At 40.9% G+C, this 23,934-nt stretch overlaps 1 protein-coding gene across 2 annotated transcripts in view; it reads left to right on the top strand.

The window, feature by feature from the left end:
• The window catches only part of LOC118318635 (inactive N-acetylated-alpha-linked acidic dipeptidase-like protein 2), a 398,478-nt gene that overhangs the window by 288,983 nt on the left and 85,561 nt on the right, over positions 1-23,934 (top strand). For both annotated transcript variants that reach the window (XM_047336974.1, XM_035648477.2), the window contains one exon: positions 638-784. In XM_047336974.1, the coding sequence (XP_047192930.1) occupies positions 638-784 (147 nt within the window). The remainder of the gene's footprint in view (positions 1-637; positions 785-23,934) is intronic.

Below are 23,934 nucleotides of genomic sequence, written 5' to 3'. Positions count from 1 at the left end.
ACTGAACTGCAGTCTCTGGAGTCACAATCTTGTGTTTTGTGTGCCCATCATCAATCCCATCTCCAATCTCCTTTATATATATCTTTAGCACTTTAAAAATGAGAAAGAGCTGAGAGGAGAGCTGTTGCCTCCTTGACAGTAGAGACAGAAAGAGAGAGTAGAGAAGGGGAGCTCCAGTTTTATTGGCCTGGTACCTCATGGGTTCTGGGACACACATGCCCCTTTTCGACCAAAGTGAGCCTAGTCCCAGTACTAGGCTGGTGCAAGTGTAGTGGTAGCTGGAGTTTGGGAACGATTTCACTCCCATGTGTAAAAATGTTCCATTGCTTTCCTTTGTTTCTGGAACAAAGGAGCATGTAGTCACATCCTCCATTTTGTGAGAGCTAAGGCCCAACAATGGTAAACACGCATAGGCCATTTGTCACATGGACAATAGCATTGCTCTTTTGTAACTATCTAGAGTCTGTATAAACATGAGCCGTGAGCTGATCTCTCATCCAATAACGTGTCAACAGAAGAATTAAGCGAACCCTGTAACTCATTTAACTCATCATGGTGGCAGCATCTTGTTGACCTCTGAGACTATACTTATTCCATTAAATCCCAGTCTGTCTCCTCCTTCTCCCCGCCCCGCCAGAGACAGTTGCTGAGTTGCATTCGTGGTGGGAACTGCCCCGGACCCAACGTCAGCTCGCTGCAGTTGCCTGGAGATGTGAGTTTCTTCGCCAACCAACTGGCTGTGCCCACCGTGGAGTTTGCCTTTGAGCAGACCAAAGCAGAAGAGGTAGGTTCAAATCCACTCCGACCCTGTGTTTTTAGACAATTGTATGCTACCGTGTACAACTGGGGAGCTCAGAATACGCCGTAAGACACAGTTTCTGAGAGACGGCAGATAAACTGCTGGGTTTGCCATAGAACACCACTTTCATTTACGTTCATGTTCAGTCCTCAATTGGAAGGGAAAACTTTCTGGGTGAGAGTCGGCAGAGAGTCTTTCATATGTTGAAGAAAAGTCTTATCCTTGAGCATCACTGCAGTCATTTGTCCAGTTCTGACACGTTTGGGGATTGGGTGTGATAACACAACCATCTGCAGCATATAAAATTAATGATAGGTTTTTTTCTTCTTTTGCAAAATGGATTGTCTTTATACGAGCAACAAATAACACATCACACAGCTTACAAATTATGCATGCCCCCATTTACTTCTATTAAAAATGCAGTATTGATGTTTGTTGTACTGCCTTAGGGTGGAAACACAGAGATTTAGCCCTTGCTAAATCAGCCCACTCAAATTTGGAACTTCTGGCTAGGACAGCAACTCTGTGCTTAATTAGTGTGAGAGAGATCTTCATGATGTTTATCTGCCCTGGAGGCATCCTCAGAAACCTGAAAATAATAGGTAGTGGAGGGTGAAATCCACAGCGCGATCTACAATTTTTAGAGAGACAAAACCCAAATTGAAATCAAAACAGTCTGCTTCATAAATATGCTTGGTTGCGTCAGGGGAAAGTCCTGTGCGCATGCATTAGCATCGACTTAGTAGCATTTAGGCTGAACGGCAGTGGTAAAAATCAGTGGGTAACCCCATTTCCAGGAGCATTTTGTTTCTTAACGGACACTTTAGGAAAAAGAGTCACAACACATGTTTTACATCCTACAGTGGAGGAAATTACTGGTAGAACTTTTGAGGTATGTGTACTTTACTTGAGTGTTTCCAGTTTATGTCAATGTATACTCTTCAACATGTCAAAAGGCATATTGGACTTTGTTTCTTCACTTCACAACATGAGTTCAATAACTTTAGTTACTACTTTGCTGATTCACTTTACAATTAATGTTGTGAAATATAATCAGCAAATAAAATATGATACATGATGAAGCTGCCCGGTCGTATAAAGTAGCTCTACTTAGAGTTAAGCATGTTGTGACCAGCTGCAACATTAAAGAAATATACATATTATTGCATCAGTATTTTGAATCCATTATAATATGCATTATTCTCAAATGAGCCGTTTGAGTACTGCATGAGTACTTTTGCTTCTTAAAGTATATATTTTTGTATTTTTTGCTTGAGGAAAAGTTTGAATACATGACCTTTTATAATATTTACACAGTAATGCAGTAAAAAGTAAAACACGGGAGTGCTTCGACCACCACTGGAGTCAGATCCTTCACAGGGGAAATGAGCAATATGTTTCTGTAAGAAGGTGTCAAGTGTCACAGAAAGCTGTAACACTGAAGGTAAAACCTAGTTGAGGATATGGTTTGATCTATGGATATGTTCCCTCCCTTGGCTAACCAACATTTGTACAACATTTGCACTGCCATGTGTTATCTTAAATGGATAAACAAAACCGTGCAATTCGTGTGAAGTGGCGTGGAAATTAATGGATCATCTTTGGAGACGTATTTGCTTTCAAAGATTGCAATATTTTGGCCAAAACTTTCCTTTAATTCTGATCCAGAACACCTGAACTGTAAAAAAAAAAACATTTTCCCTGTCAAGTTGAGACCACCACTTACTGCGTTCTCTTCATCCCATTTAGGTTTCGCGAAAACCGATTCTTTCAATAACGTCAATGTCAATAAAGGTCTCTCCTGCAATAGAATGCATGTTCGTGTTTTTCTCAATGCCAGCGTTAGAGCCCTTGAGGAGCTCAAGGTATCAGCACAGATAGGAGACTTTTCCTCAAACGTCTCAATTGCTTAAGTTTATAGGATACGTTTATGTCCAGGCTTAAAAGTAGGACTTAAAAAGGTATCACATTGGCAAGTAAGGGGTGGTGTCCTCTCCTGAGATGCTTGGGGATACAAACTCAGGTTTATATCTTAGTTTATGAACTCAACTGTGACGTGAAATGTCAAAGATCTGGTTGGCATAGAGAATCCAGCTAGTAAAAGTACTGAGTAAAACTGTATAATCTCAATTGTTCAGCTACAGGCATATCAAATGGGGCTCAGCCAGGGATTTTAGGCCCATGGAAAGATGTCATCTTAGGTCCCACCATCACAGGCCACGCTAACCCTGAAAATATAGCATTGTGCAGACGTGCCTGCAAGGTTCTCCATAAAGTACAATTCAGTATTTGATGCAAGACATTCTCTTTTCATAAAAATATATCTATTTAATAGGGGCGTTGGCTCACTGGGTAGCGCCGGTTCACGTTCACGTCCCCGCTAAGGCGCTTGCTGTTGCAGCCGCGCAATTAACATGCCTAGCTGGCCCACCAAGCCACGGTGCGTTGAATGGTTGTCCAACTTGGAATGTTGTCAGTGTTTTTGTCAGTTTGTGGTGCTTTGGTCACAACGAACATCACAAATGGAGCTGAAAATGTCAACAGTAATGTCAGTTTGTGGATTTGCTCAGCCCTGTTTACCTGTTAGTTATTTTTAACGCTAACATCTGTCACATGTTTTACACCTAGATACTGTATTAGTAATATCGCTCACTTTTGCTCACACTCACACTGTTTTCTGCTCTTTGGTTTTCCCACTCTGACACATTATCAGTGCTGTCACTGCGAACGGCTCTTATTTTAGGGAGCAGTGAGCAGAGCTGTGATACTTATATCTGTCTTTTCCTTACACAAAAAGAAGCCTGCAATCTTCAGATAATAGAATCTGGGCAAAGGTGGAAAAAATGATTTTAAAGTTGACTTAGTCAAGAAACTTTACTTCAGTAAAATGTTAAGTTGCTTTACTTGAGTGTATCCCTTTTGTTATTTCCAGGCTACTGCAGAATTTGTGGATGTTTGGTAATGAAAAAACGAAGGTGTGCAAACTTTCCTCTGCAGCTCTGCTTCCATTACCCTATGCAATATTTGAAATTGATCCACAGTCAAAAAATGAGGAGTCTTGTTTTGTAGATGCTTGGGATGCCCCAATCAAGCATTTTTTGCCCCCGATCCAATTCATTTTAATATTGAGTATCTGCAGATACTGCCGAGCATCCAAGCTGTTCTTTAATGGGGTTTTCTTTATTTGTTGTTTTACAACAAAAAAATATTTTATGGCTCTCATCACAAATGAACCTAGTGCCACATTGGTTTCCATCTGTTTTAAAAAAAAGATTAAAATAACTAGCTTATGTATTGAGTCTACATTTTCCTGTCAAACCCGTGCGTGTGGTTTGTATGTGTGCTAGTTTTGAAACTAAATAGACGGCCATTGTCACTGTAGTGAGATGTACGTATGTACACTTGAATGCACCTCGGGTGGAGGTATTACGTCAGGTGTGCGACAGTAGAGTATACGATTGATTGCAAACGCTAACTGTTAAATAAATATGACGGTTACAACTCAACTGTGTGGTGATTAAAGTGACAGTCATGTGTTTCCATCAGTGACTGACAATAGGAATGAAATCTGATTTGTGCTTATTTTTTTTGTTCATATGGCCCTTGGGTGCATTTAACATTACAATTGGTTTACTACTAATGTAAGGTTATTTTAGGGATATTGTCCATAGAATAATCTTGGGAAGGGAACTTTTTTGGGCTGACATTGGCATGGATTTGGGAAGAGACAGGCTTGCATACAGAACTCCTTCAGGTAATTTATCTAAACCTGTGCATATGGCCACAGATGATCACCTTTTGAGGAATATCTGCCTCTCTGACCCAGCATAGTTAATTATTCCAAACAGACCACTATATGCGATCGACTGTTTGTGTAATTATATTCATTCATCCTCATTTGACCAGTTATCAGAGTTGTGGTGCCGGTAATTTGTTGGGAAACCAGCAGATGTTGTGTAGCAGTGCCACAGCGTTCATGGCAGTGTGGTTCGTTGAACATTTGTTTTCTAGTGTAGCATCTGTTTTTTTCCCCACTCGCTCTGTGAAACTTTTCTCCTCTGTGCAGTCATCACACCAAGCTGTGATCATTCACCCACTGCAACGATTTCTTTCAAAGTTAGTTTTGCTAATGAGACGAGGGTCATCTGTAATTTCCTTTGGTTCGCAGAAACAAAAAAAAGCATTTTATTCCCATAATTTAAGAATGACTAAACGAAAGTTTGGCAATTTGTGAGTCAATATAATAGATTATCACACAATACACATGGAAGGCCCCTCCAATGCATCTTTCTTTCCGACTGTGCACAGATATCTGGGAGTAAAATTCCATCCTGTTGGTGCTATGCGTGGGAGTCATCTCTGACATATGCCATCAAGCGGTTACATTGGCTTCGGGCACCTCAGAGGAAATTCTGACAGGCCCGTGAGGTGTGAAAAGAATATCTGGCATCCCCTCATCAGGGCCACGTTCGGTTGCAGCTGGGGATGTAGGATCAACAGAGCCGGATGAATCTTCGTTTTTGACATGTCCATGTACTCTGTTTGGACTGGAGGCCATTACTGTAACTCTGCGCAGACAATAATACTCCTCCAAAAATGTGAGGACCAGGGCTGTGACACCTGCCCTCTGACTGTCTGTGACATCCTCAAAGTGTCTGCATACCTACAGTGTAGTCTGTAGGTGTGTGGATGAGACCTCCTCTCAAGACTGTGCGTATGGACAAATTGGATTTGACTGACAGCGTCACTCTCATGTTTAGTCTGTGCCCCAAGTATTGGAGAGATGACTCGTTGCCCTGCTCTCATTCCTATTGATAATTTGTGTTTTAAAATAAATTCCCCACCATAGTTCCACCCATTTGCAACCTGACCAGGTCTGGGTTTTTTTTGGACAGCTGTGTTCAGAAACATAGCACAGCATAAAAGACAGTTCTGCAAAATGACTGGTAATCAGGTCTGTCCGCCAGGGTAATAGCAAATTAGGCTTCCCTGGCATCATCTTCAATTTCTTCTTCCACAACATAAGCAACAGCTATAATTATCTAATTTTAGATTTGGACCGGTTTGCCAGTAAACAATTTACTGTTTGACAGGCTGTAATTCAAATCCTTGTTGTGTCCTGATGAAAGGAAAAGGAAAATTATTACGTCTATTAATTGACTCCTTCTCCGTCAATGTGACCCTCAAAATGAGTTCTCCGTGGGAAAAAGACAACACAGTGAACCTGCCTGCTCTGTTGCCCTCAGACTTAAATGGTGTAATCATCACGTCTTATTGATGCCAAGCTAAAAGGCAAGGGTTTGTTAAATTATCTGTGCCAAAATATCCTACAGTCACATCATTGCGTTCACAGCGACCACAAAGTGAAGTGTAACATTCAATCCAAAGGCGCGAGTAGATGTGAATTTCGCAGCCCTCGCTCCGGGTGATAGAAATAGCGTGAATGACGCAATGCAAATCATTCACTCGAGCTTCTGACAGAGAACGGGCGAATATTTGCAGGGGTGGGTTTAATTTGTAAACACAAATGATCCTGCGGCCAAACTTGTGCAAGTAACGGGATGCGAAAAACTTGGTCTACGTTTGGTGTGCACACAACACGTTTCTTGATAGTTTAGGTTACACTCTTCGAACTACTGTTGAGACCAAATCCAAACCAAACCTATATGAATTAAATACCTGGACTAGACATGCGTAAGTTGATAAAAAGATAAAAACAGATACAAATACACCTGATGATAATTACTCAATCCAAAATTCAATCAACCTTGTTGTTAGTAGTATTAACAAAACATTCAGGGCAACTGCAACACTCATTACATTTGTGATAAAGTAAAATGACTACTGTACAGTTCAAAATAAAGACGGGCTGTTGATCGTTAGCATGCACTTTTGCCAATGCAGACCTTTGAGGGAAAATTGTACCAAAGTAAAAATACTGTTAGTTGATCAATTTTTATTCAAGTAGAATTAAAACTACTTGATTAAAGATTTACTCAGATATAAGTATAATGTATGTCAGTTAAAATATACATATATATAGGGGAAGGGTGAAAAACAACAACAACAATGCTATACGCTGATCAAAACATGTGATAGCACCAATGAATTAAAGCATCTCTCGGAGGCTGCATTTTGGACACTGAGTGTGTCACAGCAGAGCAACAAGCAGGCTGCCACATGTCAAAGGCTCATTTGAAAAGCCCCAGAAATGCGTCCCCCCATTCCCGAGCAATGATGATTCTGTGGGTGGCTGTGACTCAGAAGATAGACAGGGTCGTCCACTAACCAGAAGGCCGGTGGTTCGACCCCCGGCTCCTCCAGTCAGAGAGCCAAACTATCCTTGGGAAAGAAAAAACCTCACCCATTTAACCCTAAATTGCCCCTGACGGCTGTGCCGACAGCTTCTTTGCGTTGCACCATTTGCGTCAAAAATGACGCAAATGGAGTCGCATTTTTGAGTCGCAAATTGGCAACAATTTCGTCACAACACTTCTCCAGGAGAACATCAGGTCTTAATTTATTATTGGCTCCTGCAGCAGAAATACCGTTTTATTTCTCTAGTTTATGGTGGATCATCCTGTCCATTTCAAATGGTGTTTCTCAGCTGTGTGTCTGGGCTGTAAAACACAGTAAATGGAGTCTTGTTAAGTGGCAGTAGATTCCTGTCAGTGCCTCCAACCTTCCTAGGAGTCTGAAGCTGATGAGGAATGATAGAAAGATATTACATCTGCATCCCGCTCTCCCCTGCACAGCTGTCAAGCTAAGAACCCCCGTTGGTGCTTCAAATGGTGATGATACCAGGGGGGAGTCATGCAAGCTAAGGCACACTTACACACACCCATGTGCCACCCATGTGGCCATGTGCATGTGACCATCTGACACATCTTACTGGAGATAATTCCATCTACAACTTAGAAGACGGGGTCAAGTGAGCTTGAGGGGGCCACACGGATGAAATCTGTGGAGAGGTTGGAGGAAACAGGGTGAGAGTGGGAGTGAGTAGGAAGAAGGTGTTGAAGTAAGACGATGGGTCGTTGACATCAATAAATCATTACCATTTCAATTATAGACATTTGCACAAAACACTGTGTGCCTATACCAAGAGGACTCTCAGTCTCAAAAGTGTATAGCACACATACTTGACCCATCATGTGTGTCCAGGGTGACATTAAACATGTCTCCATTTGTGTAAATGTCCCTTTATCCAATCAATCCATTTTCTATACCTTCCTTCCGGTCATGCGGGATGGGTGAGTCACAGGAAGATTATCTCTCTGACTAAATTTCAAAAGGACAGGTCATTTAGTTTCTGCACGTGGTAGGACGATGGTAGAAATGCAAAACCCACGCAGAGACAGGGAAAGCATATATGTTTGCACATTTGGAAAAGGCATAAAATTAATTTTGTAGAAATGAATTTGATTTTTCCCAGCTGCCACTGTCGTGATCGACTTTTGCTGAGAACCTGAGAACGTTTTTAGGATGGGCGGTCGTTGAGACACCCCACTGTTTATTTTAAACCACATTCGCTGTGCACAACTGCGACATCATAAGTGGCAGTGCAAAAATGATGCTTTGATAATGGAGTGCAGTTGTATGCTCTAAAATGTAGGTGCTAGGAGCTACCTTTAAGCAGACTGAAGGAAAAGCAACAGGGAAGGCTCCTCTCTCAGCAGTGATGGTAACTAAAGGCTCCACAACAGGAAGTAAACCTTCACAGACGGCTTGTGGCTGCTAGTGTGTAGCTTAGCTCTGTTTATAACACATAGGAAATGAGGATCTTCACTGTCTGGTCACTGTCTGTAGCTTAGCACTGTGGATGACCAGGTAAGTTCCAAATCCAGGCTCAGGGGTGGTAGTCAGGCTACTTACAGTAGCTCTACTGATTACGAGCCAGGTTTCGGATTTATGAGGTAATGAGCTCACAAGCAACTGTTCCAATGAATTATATTATTCGTCAAAGGGCTGATAGAAGAAAGAAAGAAATTGCGATGCATCTGGTAATGAATTATAACAGTCACTACTTTTTAATTTAATTTTTGACAAGAATTAATGGTAGACTATGAGGTTGTTTGTGTGACTTAGTGTAATTTACTGTATTATCAATTTTTGGGTTACTTTGTAGCATTCCACCTCCTATCATTAGGATTTTATTGTGGCCACCAAAAACAGTGACAGAAAAATATGATTCCCACACCAAACCACTACTTCAACACAGTAACCTGTGGTTATTAGAGGCCTGTGTCAGAAGCTACGTAACCGGTTGAGTGAAGCAGATGCCAATCCTTGAGTCTGTTTGGAAACCCAGCTGCTGCTTCACCTCTTCGACCCGCTGACCCTCTTTTAATGGTTTATAACGGCTGTCCAAAAAATGAAGTGACTTTCTACTGCCACCTGCTGCTATGGAGTGTGTCCCACCAGAACCTCAGATCACACCTTACATGGTGACAAATTTTTAACAGAATTCATTTTATTGCTTTCGAAATCTAACTTTTGCCTTTAATGAGGTCACACCTGTTCTCTGTCTCCTCATTTCCTGTCTCCATTGTCATCTCTAATGAGGAATCTTTGGTCAAACTTGAGGAATGAAGTCCCTGTGACATTAAGTCGAGACAAGATTGTGGTGTAACGCTCTCAGTCATTTCCGCTTTACTTTGTGCGTGCAACACTGCTTGTACTCCCACAGGAACATTTGAATATTCATGTTTTGGATATTTTTTATCTCCATATCTGTTTATCTGGCGGTCAATGTAAACAGTAAATAGCACATTCTCACAGCAGCTGACTCAGCAGAGCAGATTTATCGGTGGATGGGTTGGGTCCAGTTAACATTACTGAGGAAGATCATCAGCACTTTCTGTGTGTCCAGCACTTTATTCGCTCTTCAAATACCGATTGTCCAGAAAATTGCTACCATTCTTTTCATGACACAGCAGTTTGTTTATGTATCATCTCCTCTGTTAAATGGCCTCTGCGTCGGAACTTGGAAGTTCATAATTTTTCAAAAGTAAGTAAGTCAGTAACATTTTATTTGTATAGCACCTTTTAAAACAAAGTTAAAAAGTGCTTCACATGATTCAGATACAAAATAAGAAGCATGCAATTATGTCAATAAACAAAAGGGACACATACAAATACAGATAAAATGACAATACAGGCCTTATACAGGGAAGGCAAGTCGATAGAGATTTTGTTTGTTGAATTTACAGCTGAAGCTGTACAACCGAGGATGGTATGACATTTTGACCAAATATCGGAGTATATATGTCCCCATGGTCTTCAGTAGAAAAGCTTGGAAGTAGCACATCTTATTATATCACAGGATGAAAAATGTAGAATGTTGGCAACATTGAGGGCGGGAGGTAGAGAAAGTCGTCCACAATATTGGAAGGTCGGTCGGTCGGTGAACAGTAATGTTAAGTGCCTTGTGTGGTCCTTTAGACGAGAAAAGCATTTACCATTAACTCCTGTCCTCTAATATAAAATTCTTATATGTCCACAGTACATCGGATCCCGTTTCGATGCAACTTCCTTTGTTGTGCTCAATGATAAACGGTCAAAAGTATCCATGAGCCACAGGGCACATTTCTTGTTGCATAATTTGTCCTGATTGTATTGGCAACCACCAATGTATGTGCTAAACAGCACTGAATTCACCCCCCCCAAAAAAGCAACCCTTAACCAATGCTTTGAGGCTGTTGGTATGCTTGATGGTCTGACATTCCACACACACACACACACACACGTCAAATTATTCCTACTTGAAACAGCGCTGTCGGAGACGTAGCTGTCACTTCTCCCTGCTGCCAGCCTGATGCACGTCAAAACCCCGCTGAACAAAGTTTTACACTGAATCAACTGAGAGCTGAGCGCATGTGTGACTGACTGTGGTTTCCAGAAAAAAAAAAGAAAAAAGCACTTGCCAGATGTTTCATCATTCCGACTTCATTCTGCGAACCGCCTGTTTTGAGCTTAAACTCACAATGTACAGTAACTTATCAGCTCGGCTGACAGGCGGATTTGTCTTACCTGAAATCCAATATGGCTTTGACTTACAAGCATCTATTATAAAAAGTGGTAAGTCGAAAGCTCAGTGAGGTTGAAGACGAGGTGAACCGTTTCTCCTCCTAAATCTCTCTCCTGATCCACTTAAACATCTTGTGCATTAGTACTTGGAGGTTCCGAATTTTTTCTATGTCCCCGCAGTGTACACTGTATAAGTATTTTGAATATTTCAGGTTTTCCAGTGTATCATGTGTTCAACATTTTTTAGGACACAATATCCTCTGGAAGTAAACAAAACAGTCTTTATCAACTTTCCAAAACATAAAGAGAAATAACGGAATAGTTACAATAAATTACTCCCGGGCGCTTCACAAGTTTATGGTGGATCATCCTATCCATTTCAAATGGTGTTCCTCAGCCGCGTGTCTGGGCTGTAAAACACAGTAAATGGAGTCTTGTTAAGTGGCAGTAGATTCCTGTCAGTGCCTCCAACCTTCCTAGGAGTCTGAAGCTGATGAGGAACGATAGAAAGATATTACATCTGCATCGCGCGCTCCCCTGCACAGCTGTCAGTGCACTGACTTTCTAGGCTATTTACAAAGCAGTTATGGCACAGGCTGTGGCTCAGGAGGTTAGCGGTTGGATCCCCAGGCTCCTCCAGGCTGCACACTTCAAACATATCGGAATACTTATTTCACCACTGGATCTCGGCCAGCGGCTGATGCAATCACTACAGTGTGGCCACAAGTTGACAGGTCGCCCCAACTTTGCTTCTCATTTTTCAAGTAATCCCAGATGAAAGCTACAGTCGAGGCCTTCCTTGATAGAGTAGATTATAAGCGGAGCCCATTGCTCCCCACGACCTTTTGAGTGGCTGCCCTTCGACCGGCAGGGGTAACTGAGCTAGAATTAGAGCTATCGTCAACACTGATTACAACACAGCTCCGATGGAAATACAGTAGTTCGACGTGGCAAGGTTACCAAAAAAGCACATGGGCTCTGTGTGCCTTTAGCTGTCCCCATCTGCCACCGGACCCTCGCCTCTCGCGTCCCAGAGTCCCATCGAGGGCAGTCTGCAAGGCCTCCCTCGATTTGCAACACACCATGATTGCTGACAGGTCTGCCCGACTACTTTACATTTAGAGAACCTATCACTCCACATGATCTAACACTATGTGTAATAATACCAGGTAAAAAGGTCCCATGTACACCTGGTCTTCATTTAGATTCCCTCAATCCCCTTCATAGTTTATTCCTTCTCCTTTCACAATCCCATATACAGCATATTCTGTTGTTGCAGTATGTATTTTAGTTGCTTTTTTTCTTCCCCATTGCATCCACTCTTTCTCTTTTTTAATATAACATTACATTCATTTAATATCTATGAATATTTGTTTATGTTTCCCAACAATAAGAACTAGAACAAGAGGAGCACACGAGACAGGCAAATTGAAAGACAAGTGCAGCAGTTGGGTGCTTTGCAGCGCTTGAAAGTGCATTGCATTTAATATCTGACAAAGACGATGAGAAATGATCTGGGTGAGTTACTGATCCTCCATCAATCTCATTTAGGTATGCCATGAATTGGTCCCAGATATATATGAAAATCCTTACTTGAATCAGTCCTCGAGAACCTGAGTCCTTGCATCTGATTTCCATTCCCTTATAATACGTATTTCACTCCTCTTTCTTGTAATCCTCGATGTCTCACTCCTCATCTCTCTTCATCTGGCATTTATTCTCTCTTAACCAGGAGAATTCAGGTTAACTTCAACTTTAAGCTGTCACAACCACACATTTAGAGAAAAGTCAAGAACATTTTAAAAGGAATCATCCGTCCATCTATTTTTAGTTTGCCCTTAAAATATCCCCCTGTGCCTCACAAGTCGATGAAAAACGGCATGAGTCTCATATAATAAAAATTAATGTCAGCCCAATAAGGCAAATACATCCATTTTACAAATAAAAAATAGTAGGCAAACTGATTTCATGGTTTACTCTCCACTGCGTTCCTGAGTTATTAATCCTCATCACGTCTCACTCATAGTCGCCCTCCTCTGTATGGTCCCCTCTCAATGTGTCATCCACACTTCTTCATTCGGAAATAATAAATATTTCCCATCATCTTTCTCACCCTCTCTGTCTATCTCCTGTAAAAAATCACCACACACACACACAACCACGCACACACACATTCCCATACATAGCCCCAACACATGTTCAGTCCAATCAACAGGGCTTTGTGTGTGTGTGTGTGTGTGTGTGTGTACCAATCCATTTCTCTAATGTTAACCAAAGTGCTTCTGTTGCAGAATCTTGATGTGAATGCTTGTCTTCGGTGTTTCTGGACATTACAACCACCATCCACCCCATTAACCACCTCGCGTTGATGTTTTTGTTGCGAAAACATGTCGCCCTTCTTTCTTCATTCATTATTTCAGTCTGGATCTGTGTGTTGAAATAAAAAACCCTATATTTACCTGGTTACTTCAATTTACTGTGAAGATACTGTGCAAGTTGAGGGTCACATTACTGCAGGACCCAGCCACATTTGAAAAGGCTGCTCGCAACCTGCGCCAGTTGGACAAAGCCCGCATTCGACCGTTTCTTGTGTCTCCTTAAGTAATTTATGTTTTGTGGCCTCCATTCATTTTACTGAAAAAGGACTCCTCAGTATCATTGTACCATTTAGCGTAGAATAGTTTGGGGGGGGGCAGATGTTTTTCTGGCGAATATTTTAAATACAGACATTGTATTTGTGCTTGGCTTAGATCCAGTCACAGTGTAAGCCTTTACCTGCAGTCTGGCAAATGCAATCACATTTCAACTGCAATGTGTTCTGATAGAATCCATCCATCCATCATCTACCGCTTTATCCATTAAAGGATCGCAGGGGGGCTGACATGGCGCGACGGGCGGGGTACACCCTTGACAGGTTGCCAGCCTTTCCCAGGGCCACATACAGAGACGAACAACCATTCACTGTCACATTCGCACCTACGGCCAATTTAGAGTCACCAATTTACCTAACCCCATTCTGCATGTCCTTGGACTGTGGGAGGAAGCTGGAGAACCCGGAGAGAACCCACGCATACACAGGGAGAACATGCAAACTCCACACAGAAAGGTCTTGGTTGGTTCTAACCGGGGTTTGAACCTAGAACCTTCTTGCAGTGAAGCGACAGCGCTAACCAGTACACCACTGTGCATTCTGATAGAATTTACAATTATATTTTCCCCTATCCACAAAAGGTATCCACATACACATCACATGTTAAAAGCATGTGGCAACCCACGTGACGTCACCCATTGGTTTGTGAACTGCAGTTTTGGAGCCTCGTGTTTCCCAACAGCCTTTAGCCTTTGGTTCAAGTGCAATATCTGAAACAGCTCAAGTAAACACAACTGCAGAAAATACCAACTTACTGCCTCATGTCTCTTAGAGTCAGTTTCTATATATGAAACTCAACAAACAGCTCATATTATTATTATTATGTTTGGAATTGTATAACCCCATTCACATGCCCACTGTCCCTAAATGGGAGAGACAGAGCGTATGAGGCCATTAGAAGTTCAAACTCATAACCATGTAAATAATTTATGTCTTGGAGCAAGGCTGGCAGCTATAGCATGGATCTCTGTAGACCGTTGTGTCTGTGTGACCCTTCTCTCTTGCTTTGAGTGTGTGTGTGTGTGTGTGTGTGTGTGTGTGTGTGTGTGTGTGTGTGTTTGCATGCATGCATGTGTGTGAGCAGGTATTTAGAAGTCTCCACGTGGGTTCTCATGCATGAACGAATCCATTTCTGGGTCACCAAGTTATTTTGTCTTCAAGCTGCACTGTATGTATTTCTAAGCAATGCCTGTGCATATGTCTGCATGCTTGTTTAAGTGTGCATTTTTGTGTGTGAATGTGTTATGTGCAGTCATATACAGCAGGGTGCAGGAGCGGGTTCAACTGAGTGTCCTTTAGCTGCACTGTGTTTCCCCCTCACATCGAGCACAATGAGTCTAATTGGATCATACATGACCGAATGCATACAAAATCCCCTAGTGCCACTGCTGTCTGTGTGTGTTGTCCTGTCACACAGTCCTTACTCAGACTGACAGATGCAGTGAAGACTGCACATTACTTGAAGGGAATGTGCAAAGACACATATATACACACCAACATGGCCATGTATGGAAATTCAGCACATGCATTTCTTCATTCACCCCAGTGTAGAAAACTTGCTAGTGCAGACATTAGCAAGTTTATGTTCAACCCAGTAGATTACTGACATGTCAGTTTCAATACATTTTCATTATACTGAAATATTGTGGTAAATGTCCTGCATTGCACTGAGTTTGTCTCTCTTGTGGACAAACTACATAATAGGGATGCTATTTAATATTTTTGTATGAGGAGGTACGGGAGGTACGCCACTTTTTTTTCCGCCCCAGAGCATCGTGGGCTTTAAACGCACGGTGGATGAGCTTGTAAAGGTAAGGGTGATGGTTAGGGTTAGGGTGATCAGCAAGATTACTTTACAAAATATCAGGAAAGCCATTTAAATACGCAAGCTTGACAGACTGGCGACCATGTGCATAGCTACCGCTAGAGGCCTGCTGTCTTTAAAACAACCATGTACGTCGTTACACTGTGTTTCAAAAACGACATCTTTCGTCGTATGAGTTGCAGGACATGCTCTTAAGAAGTTGTGAGACAGTCATGGTTTGGTGAGGTTTAGCTACCAAAACTACTTAGTTAGGTTAAGGAAAAGATCATAGTTTGGGTTGAAATAAGTGCTTCCTTCATTTAACCTTTCTCATTACAATAATGAACAAGCATTGAAGATTGTAGAATGGTCATGAATAGTCATTCTTTCTTGTTTCACAGGAAAACAATCAATGGTCTCCTGTGTGAAAGGTCTGTGTTTTGTAAACACATCAACCTCAACCTGATCTTTTTTACTTTTTTACTTAATGCAACCTCAGCTTACTTCCCCGTTTACCCCTGTCCAATGAAACATAAGTACAGGTCGTAAGAAGCTGCTAGCACAGATGATGAGACTGTCCTCCACCAGAAAAAGACCAAATAGGTAATTTGTTCAAGCAGCTTGTTCCTTGTCATTTTAAAAAACCTGGACCTGGCAAGTCCGTCAAGTTTTTGTATCTAAATGGATTCGCTTATATTCTGTAAAGTAATCATGGTGGTTCGCTGCCATGTCTCCTTAACCCAACCCTTACCATAACCCTTACCTTTTTTACCAACCATGTGTTGGTAAATTAAATAAAACCTCACAATGCTCTGAGGCGAAAAAAAGTGTTTGTTAGGTACCTCCTGTCATAGGTAGAGATGCTAATTTAGTACACTCAATTTGGTCGTTTTTACCACATACGACTCAGTTTGTTGTATAAGTCTTGTTGCAGACGACCATTTTTATTAACCTGTCAAATTGTTGGTTTCATAAAGTTAGAAAAAAAAGCAAATTCAATTCAGATGTTGAACAGGTGTGGGGAAATGTGTTCCCATGGGTATTTAACAATTCAAATAGAGTACTTTGGTCTAAACATAATGACCCCTTTCGTGTACTCATACTTGAACCACTGAGATGAAGAAATTTAACGTACAATAATGTACTGCATGGTAATCTAGCTAAAATAAAAGGTAAATTCAGCTCTGTACTGATGTTGGTGCTAAAAAAATAAAATGAGTAATGATAACTAACCGCCAAGAACTATTTTACAAAAATGAAGTCATCTGGTAAAACTTCTGATGCCTGTTGCTTTCCTTGGCCACCTGCAATAAAGCTCATTTAGGCCTTCCTCACGTGTTATATATTGGTAAGCCGTGGCGAGAGATTTAAGGTCTGATTTAAATGTGTGTTTTTAGGTGTTTAGGAAGCTTGCACAGCTGATGAAAGCTACTTTACTTTGTTTGGCGGTGAGTGTGTGAACATTGGGTAAATCTTCTCTAGATGACTGGAGGGGTCTGGATGCTTACTAGCATACAAATACATCAGAGATGTATTTAGGCCTGAGACCATTTAGTGCTTTATAGGCAAGTAATGGGATTTTAAAGTCTATACTTTGACTCACTGGAAGTCAGTGCAGTGATTTAAGGACTGGTGTAATGTGCTCTACTAATGTTGGTGAGGACTCTCGATGAGCTGCAGCTGTACTATTGATTTTTTTTAAAGACCTGTGAAGACATCATTATAATAGTCTGAAAATATATGAATGAAAAAAGGTTTCATGTATTTTGTCCATCCATCTGTCCATCATCTACCGCTTTATTCAGTTAAGGGTCGCTTAGGGTGTATTTTGTTTAGGCGTAAATCTTTTAATTACTGTTCAGAGTCCAAACCTATCGCTTGATTTCTGGCATGATTTGAAGGTTTTAGTACCATGGATTCAAGGTGAGCACAAATATTTAGTCTTAGTAATTTGGGGCGAACAACTCCTGTGTTGCCACTATTATGTAGCATTGGCTGTTTTCTGCATGATTATGGTTGGAGATGTTACAATATTATATAATGTAAGCAAGGGAGAGCATGTAGATGTAATATAGAAGAGGCCCCAGAATGGACCCTTGAATCCTAAGAAGGTTTGTGCATGAAGTTTAATTCTTGCAGCTCCTGATTTCCTGGTTCACTTTTCATTTGACAAGTCGAATAATGGAACAAAATGATGCAGTGGCGCACTGAATTGCATTGTACAGTATGTCTTCATTTGATGCGATAACAACATAGGCAAAAGATCACAATGTTTTAATTACATCAGATATTGAAGAATAAGCTCACGCACATCAACATTTATTTGCATTAGCACAAATAGGACACTGAAATTGGTCAATAACCTCTAAAGTGGCATTTTTCAACATAGAACATGAACAACTGCATTTGAATAATACTTCATGACTGGACCAAGAAATCCCAATCTTGTTAATGTGAATAGAACAGATTTAGCATAGTCCAAGAAATCCCATCCACTTTTCCAATCTGACGAGTAGTATCTTGTGGTGAACTGTGTCAAATGCAGCAATGAGAAGCAGTAATACCAAAACCAAAAATGTTGATGCATGGGTGCTCAGATGAAGTGCAGTCAAAAGAGTTAAGGAAACAGTTTTACACCAAGAAAGAACATTGCTAAAGTCAGTTTGATATGCGCCTATAGTTGTTTATTTACTGAGGCATCCAGATTTAGTTCAGAGAGGTCCAAATTTTCTTAGAAGAAGCTTGTTAACAGTGGCCTTCAGGGTGCTTGGAAAAGCACATGACTGAAGAAAAAGAAAATCTGATGCTATGCATTTAATAATCTTCAACGAAGTAGGGAGAGTGGCAAGATAGTAGGTCACAGGCCAAAGGTGTCAACTAAGGAAGGTAAAGAGGTTGTCTGTGGAGCCACAGCCATAAAAAAAATATATATATATATATATATATATATATTTGTCTTATCTTTAGAATTTGACCTCCTTAGAAATGACTTGGCTGTTCAAGAGGGACCGATTCTGTGTGCTTTGTTGAGGTAGTGAATAAGGTGTGTGCATTGTTATTTGTATTAATAATCCAAGAGAAACTACCCTGCTGTATTAGTCTCATGTCATAGATGTGGAATCTCTTATTGTAGATATCGTAATGAATCCAGAGTTAGTTTTTTTTTTGCCACCTGCGTTTCGTTATCTGCATTTAAACAAACCACAAAAATATGATGTACTTATTGCTGTCTTGTTTTTGAATTACCTAATTGGGGTGCCAAAATAGCCCGACAGTATCTTGAGTTTGGCTCAGTTCAATATGCCATGAAGGCATAGTCAAAACCATCTCCTTGGGGAAAGACTTCACACCCTGTATAGTATTTGGAATTTTTTGTGTGACATTTTCCATAAACACTGTTTATTTCTCCTATTAATTCTATACTGTATATTATACTATCACTATACTATACAGTTGATCCATCAGCTGGATGATAAAAAAATGCAGTATGCTTCTTTGCAGAGAATCAGAATACTGTTGTGTATTCTGTTGATGTGATTGCTAAGGCAAGAAGACATCACTGCCTTAGAAGGCCAAGTTTGAAGAGAGGATGCTCTGTATACTTGTGCAGACCTTGAGTTCACCCAGTTAAACCATTGCTGGATCTTTCAGTAGTGGCTCTTTCCTACAGCTGTAACCCAGAGACACTGTGAGGAGCTTAGGAGCTTCATCTTTGTCCTGGTTGCAGGAACCCGTTTCCAGATTTGGTTCCAGGACCAGAGATTCCACCCAAAAAGTGGCCCCTGCTCCTGAAGTAGTAAGTTGTAGTTGCCGTATGGTATTTTTCAAAGACTCGGCCCAGGGGTTTAAAACAGCAAGTTTTATGTTACCAATGAGAAACAGTAAGTTGCGCTGTTGGCTAAGAGCCAGATTTACCTGAGTTATGTCCCTGAGAAGCAGTTACATTTTGAATGCAAATTGAGCCGGCCTTATTGCAGCCATGAGCTGTTTCACAGCCACCCCTCCAGGTCCAACTTGCTGAGATGGTGAGTGGTCAAATCAGCAGGCCAAACTACAACAATGGTCTTTGTTATTCTCTACTGTAGCACATGGGATGGGAGTGTCTTGTTCAAATCTCAACTGTCTACAATAGTGAGGTTATGCTATTCAGTGTGAGTGGGCAAATAGTGGAGAGCAGTATGTGCAATTACATGCTAAAGTAGAACAACAATCAAACACTCATCAGATTGTTGCTCATAGGCGGACAGGTGTCTGGTCTCAGTGGCACTTGTGTTTTTCCATCACAGCACGTTTCCTTTCTGTAATCCATTCAAATATCATCACTGTCAAAATACAATGAATACCACTGTATTGTTTTTGCATAATTCTCAATAAATGGTTGAATGTGTTGCAGGCACAACGCAAAGCTATCATTGTCATTTGGCAATATATGTTGAAGAGGGCAATATGACAGGGAGCATTACTTTGTTTAGTACCCGTCTTTCCTTTGGTGGTAAATAATGGCCGCGCTCTGTGATCAAGTGCCAAACTTCACGTGTTCAAGGATCCAGTTCGTTCCATGTGGTTTCACTCCAAAACCAGTACACCTTCCCAAATGGCATTGCTGTGGACTTTTTTTTTCCACATCCTGGGTGTACAATTGTGGTGATGAAGCTAGAACTGTACTTACACCATAAAAATAACCTTTACAGGGAAGAGAGCAATGCAAAGTGTTCAATTGGAGTTTATCGTGCCAGACTGTATCAGCTACAATGGAGCAGTGATACAGCATTTACTAAGGCCTTATTCAAACTCACTTTACCATATTTATTTACTTATGGCCGTCGCTCAAAACGCAGTGATGTTTTGAAAACCACCATCATGCCCTTTTACAGGTCTGTAAGCTCATGCTAGAGGTTAACGCTTACCTTATCAATTCAAATTTAATGCAAGTGTAGAAATTGAGTTGTTGTTGCATGTAGATGTTTTATTTGCAAATGGAAAAAGAGCCTGGTTCCTTTCTCTATTGGTTTTAGTTCCTCTGTTAATGCAATTTTTTTTTGGCTTGTATTGTCTTAATTTCTGTGGATACGTTCAGTGTCACTAAGCATTAATGGAGTTACTTTGTCAACTCACATGGTGCAGAAATCGCAACACTCTTATTTCTTTTTTAAAATTTACATGTTTATTTCATAGTGCATTTTCAGTGTAGCCACATGCAAGTGGCCTCCCCAAAGAATAGAAATATTGAGCTATGTCATCCATTATAATACCTCATAAAACTTGTCTGAAATTCTCTCAATTTAAGGTTTCAGATCTACTATTACTTATTTAGCCTTGTGCACATAGAAGCACTTTTGGCCATAAAATCCCTCATTAATGAAATCTAACCACAGCATCCCTTGGCTTTGTCATTTGCTTGCACCTATTTATGTAGCTATATTCAGAGCAGCTGTTACTGTGACAAGAGAGCTGTTGTATTGTGCTACTGTAACACAGTTTCACATTCCAAAATTTTCCACTGTTTGTAGCATCTAATTTTTCTACTGGGAAAATATTTAATACATCAGCATTGGTTTCACCCTTTTTGTATATATATATTACACTTTTTATATATTTGAATTTTAGATACCATGGTGTGGTAGTAGCCCTGATAGTGTGCTGCACTAATGCTGAATATACTGTATTTGTGGATTACAATGGAGTGTAGTACACTGCAGGACACTATAACAACTACATTGTTACCGATGATGAGGACAAGTTATTTTGTCTCAATTCTGAATGAAGATTGCATCATGAAGATTGCTAATGACACAGCCTCCATTTACAACATTGCATTGATTAAAAAAAGTGAATGGGCCCCAGCTTTGAACTGCTACCAGTTGACTTTGGCCAACCCAGACGCTCCCACTAGCACAATGAGGTTGCAGCTGCCTCTACTGTTCCCTCAGTGACTCCCAGTGGTGAGCTAACTAGACAGCTGGGAAAGGGAGTGGATGTGGATGAAGAGAGAGCAAGATAGAGAAACAGAATGAGAGAAACAGAGAGTGTGTACTTACTTTGGGAACCCCAGCAGAGTCCAAATGAATATCTCAACACACTATTGATCCAGGCGCTGTCACTACTATTCTTTATCTCGGCCCTCCCGCTCTTGTTCCCAGTCTCTCCATCTTTGGCTGTAATGCTGTCAAATCCAAATTTATCTCATTTTTTTCCTCTGTCTCTCTCTCTCTTGCTCAAATTATCTCTCGCTCATATGGTGCCCCTGGGTGTAATCAAATGACCGTCACTGAGATGGAGTGTATCAGGAACTGGCATACAGTTCAGTCTGTGTGTGTGTGTGTGTGTGTGTGTGTGTGTGTGTGTGTGTGTGTGTGTGTGTGTGAATATGCTTTTTCACAAAAATAGAAAGATTCTTAAGAGTTTAGTTCCTGGAATGGCCTGCATAGAGGTTTAAAATAAGTATTAAGGACATTTTCCATCTGAAATGGTTTTATACTGCATTTCAGAGATGTCAATCTCACTTTCGTTGAATTTACTGACCGTTGCTGTACACCATCGCATCACTTCCTCCGCATCACACAAGTTATGTTAGATCAGTCAGAGAAGAGCTGAGAGATTTCTGATGTGTTAAAGTTGAAAGTGTAGTAAATCAAGCTGGTAACTAACTACTTTCTACTAAAGGGCTAAAGGAAGTTTGTCCACACACTTTTTCTGGTCTGAGTCTGTTTGTCATAATGTGGGCTTGGTCCCCTACCTCCAGTGAAGGAAAAACATGGTACTGGAGCATACAATGATACAAGGAGATCCACTTACATTCAACAAACAGGAGGGGTCAAGTTCAAAGAAAGATGGAGGTACCGTGGCAAATTTTGTTTGTCGGATTCAACAGCAACAACATGAACAACATTTGGAGACTTTTAAACCGCTGTTGAACGAAGGTTTGAATCTGCTGAAAGCAAAAGCTTGTTAACCTAGTCAAACCGTTTATTAAAAGTTAATTCTGATCAGAGGTTCTATTGTTACTGTATTGCCCATATATGATTGTCCTTCAAATAACAGTCGATGTCAGTTAGATGTTTAAAATCTTGTCCTGTCAAATTTTTTTTTTGTACTGGGTCCTTTTGACTGTTCACTTAACCTGGAACCACTCAACACTAAGTTTAAAGAATCAGCATTATAACCATGACAGTACAACATAACATTTGGATCCTTGGTCGATATAAGATGATATAAAGTATAAGAGATATTCTTGAAGTCACGTGTTGTAATGAAGATTTTTTGGTCCATTTTTAATGTGCTTTAATGTGAGTGTAATATTCGATGTGCAACTTGGGCCATGTGATGTAATAATCATTTGTGTGTGTGTGTGTGTCTTTGTGTGTATGAATGCTTGAGAGGTTGTTTGCAATGAGAGAAACCATCTTCACCTATCAGCCATTAACTCCCCCATACTCTTCTGCAGTAATTCCAACACCACATGAGAAGGCTGGATTCAGCAAGGCCTTCCTATTGCCTTTTTTTTCTCTAATCGTTACGAAATATTCCCATAATTTAGCAAAAAATGTAGTGGATTAATATCACGTACTGCCCCTTTAATCGTTTAAGTTTGTGCACCGGGCGTCACGTTAAACATTGCTGCCGCAATGAATTGTGGGGCGTTCATTTCTTCTTTCCCCTCGCATCGGAAGGTCCAGTGTGACCTGTGCTAAAGGAGAGAGGGAAGGAAGCACTGAAGCACCTTTTCCTAAGCATTTAATGAAATCGAAAAATTGACTATTCGACCGCTGCCGAAGAGACAAACGAGACATGGAGGGATAAATAAAGTAAAGGTGGTGGGATTAGAGATCAAGAAGACGAGAGGGAGGCGGAGAGAAGATCTATACCTCATAGAGAAAAGTCGGTGAATGTTCATCAAGTAAAAGCAAAGGTCAAATGAGTCAAAAGACCCTCGAGCAATGTGTAGAATTTGGTATCAAATCTGAATTCTACACAGTGGTGCATTCGAGGGTTTAGCTCCCCTCACTGCCTTCACCTGGTTTCCTCTAAAATAAATCCTCCCCAGAACTAAAATCAAATATGTTGTGCGTGTCAATTTAACAGAACCTGCAAACTGTAAAACACTTTAGTCAATATTCGAGGGGGAAGGACACGATTGGTCTGGAGGGTAGCAAGGTCCGAACGGTCTGGATCAAAATATAAGCTTGTGAATGTCTGTTCGTCTTCACAGTGGGCAAAAAAGGTTGCACAGAGCTCGCGCACAATTCTTCGGGCAGCCCATCGAGGGGAAGCTTTCAGGATCATGCACGCTGATCAATTTTCATCACTGCTACCAAAAGAAAATGTTGTCGATCATCGGTTAGGACTGGAGTTGCTCTCAAATGGTACATTTTTTGAAAGTTTCATCGGCGAACGATACCAGATTTGGGTCTCAAGGTACATAACAACTGCATCATTTTTAAGTTTGTAAATTGAGGAGAAAAAAAGACATTAGGTTGTATTCCGTGAAACTTGCGATGCAGTTGGAAGCATTAAGTCATCTCAGAACTCCCCTCTTGTGCTTTGTTAGTTTTTAACCAAAGCCATCTACACATTCTGCACACTCGCTCGTAAAATAAACACTTTCGCGCATCAGACATGGAATCTATCTCTATCTGCAACCAGACTCTTCAA

This window comes from Scophthalmus maximus, chromosome 13 (genome assembly GCF_022379125.1).
Source record: "Scophthalmus maximus strain ysfricsl-2021 chromosome 13, ASM2237912v1, whole genome shotgun sequence".
Taxonomy (NCBI): domain Eukaryota; kingdom Metazoa; phylum Chordata; class Actinopteri; order Pleuronectiformes; family Scophthalmidae; genus Scophthalmus; species Scophthalmus maximus.
The sequence above is the reverse complement of the archived record's forward strand: the minus strand, read 5'-3'. Positions and strand labels throughout refer to the sequence as shown.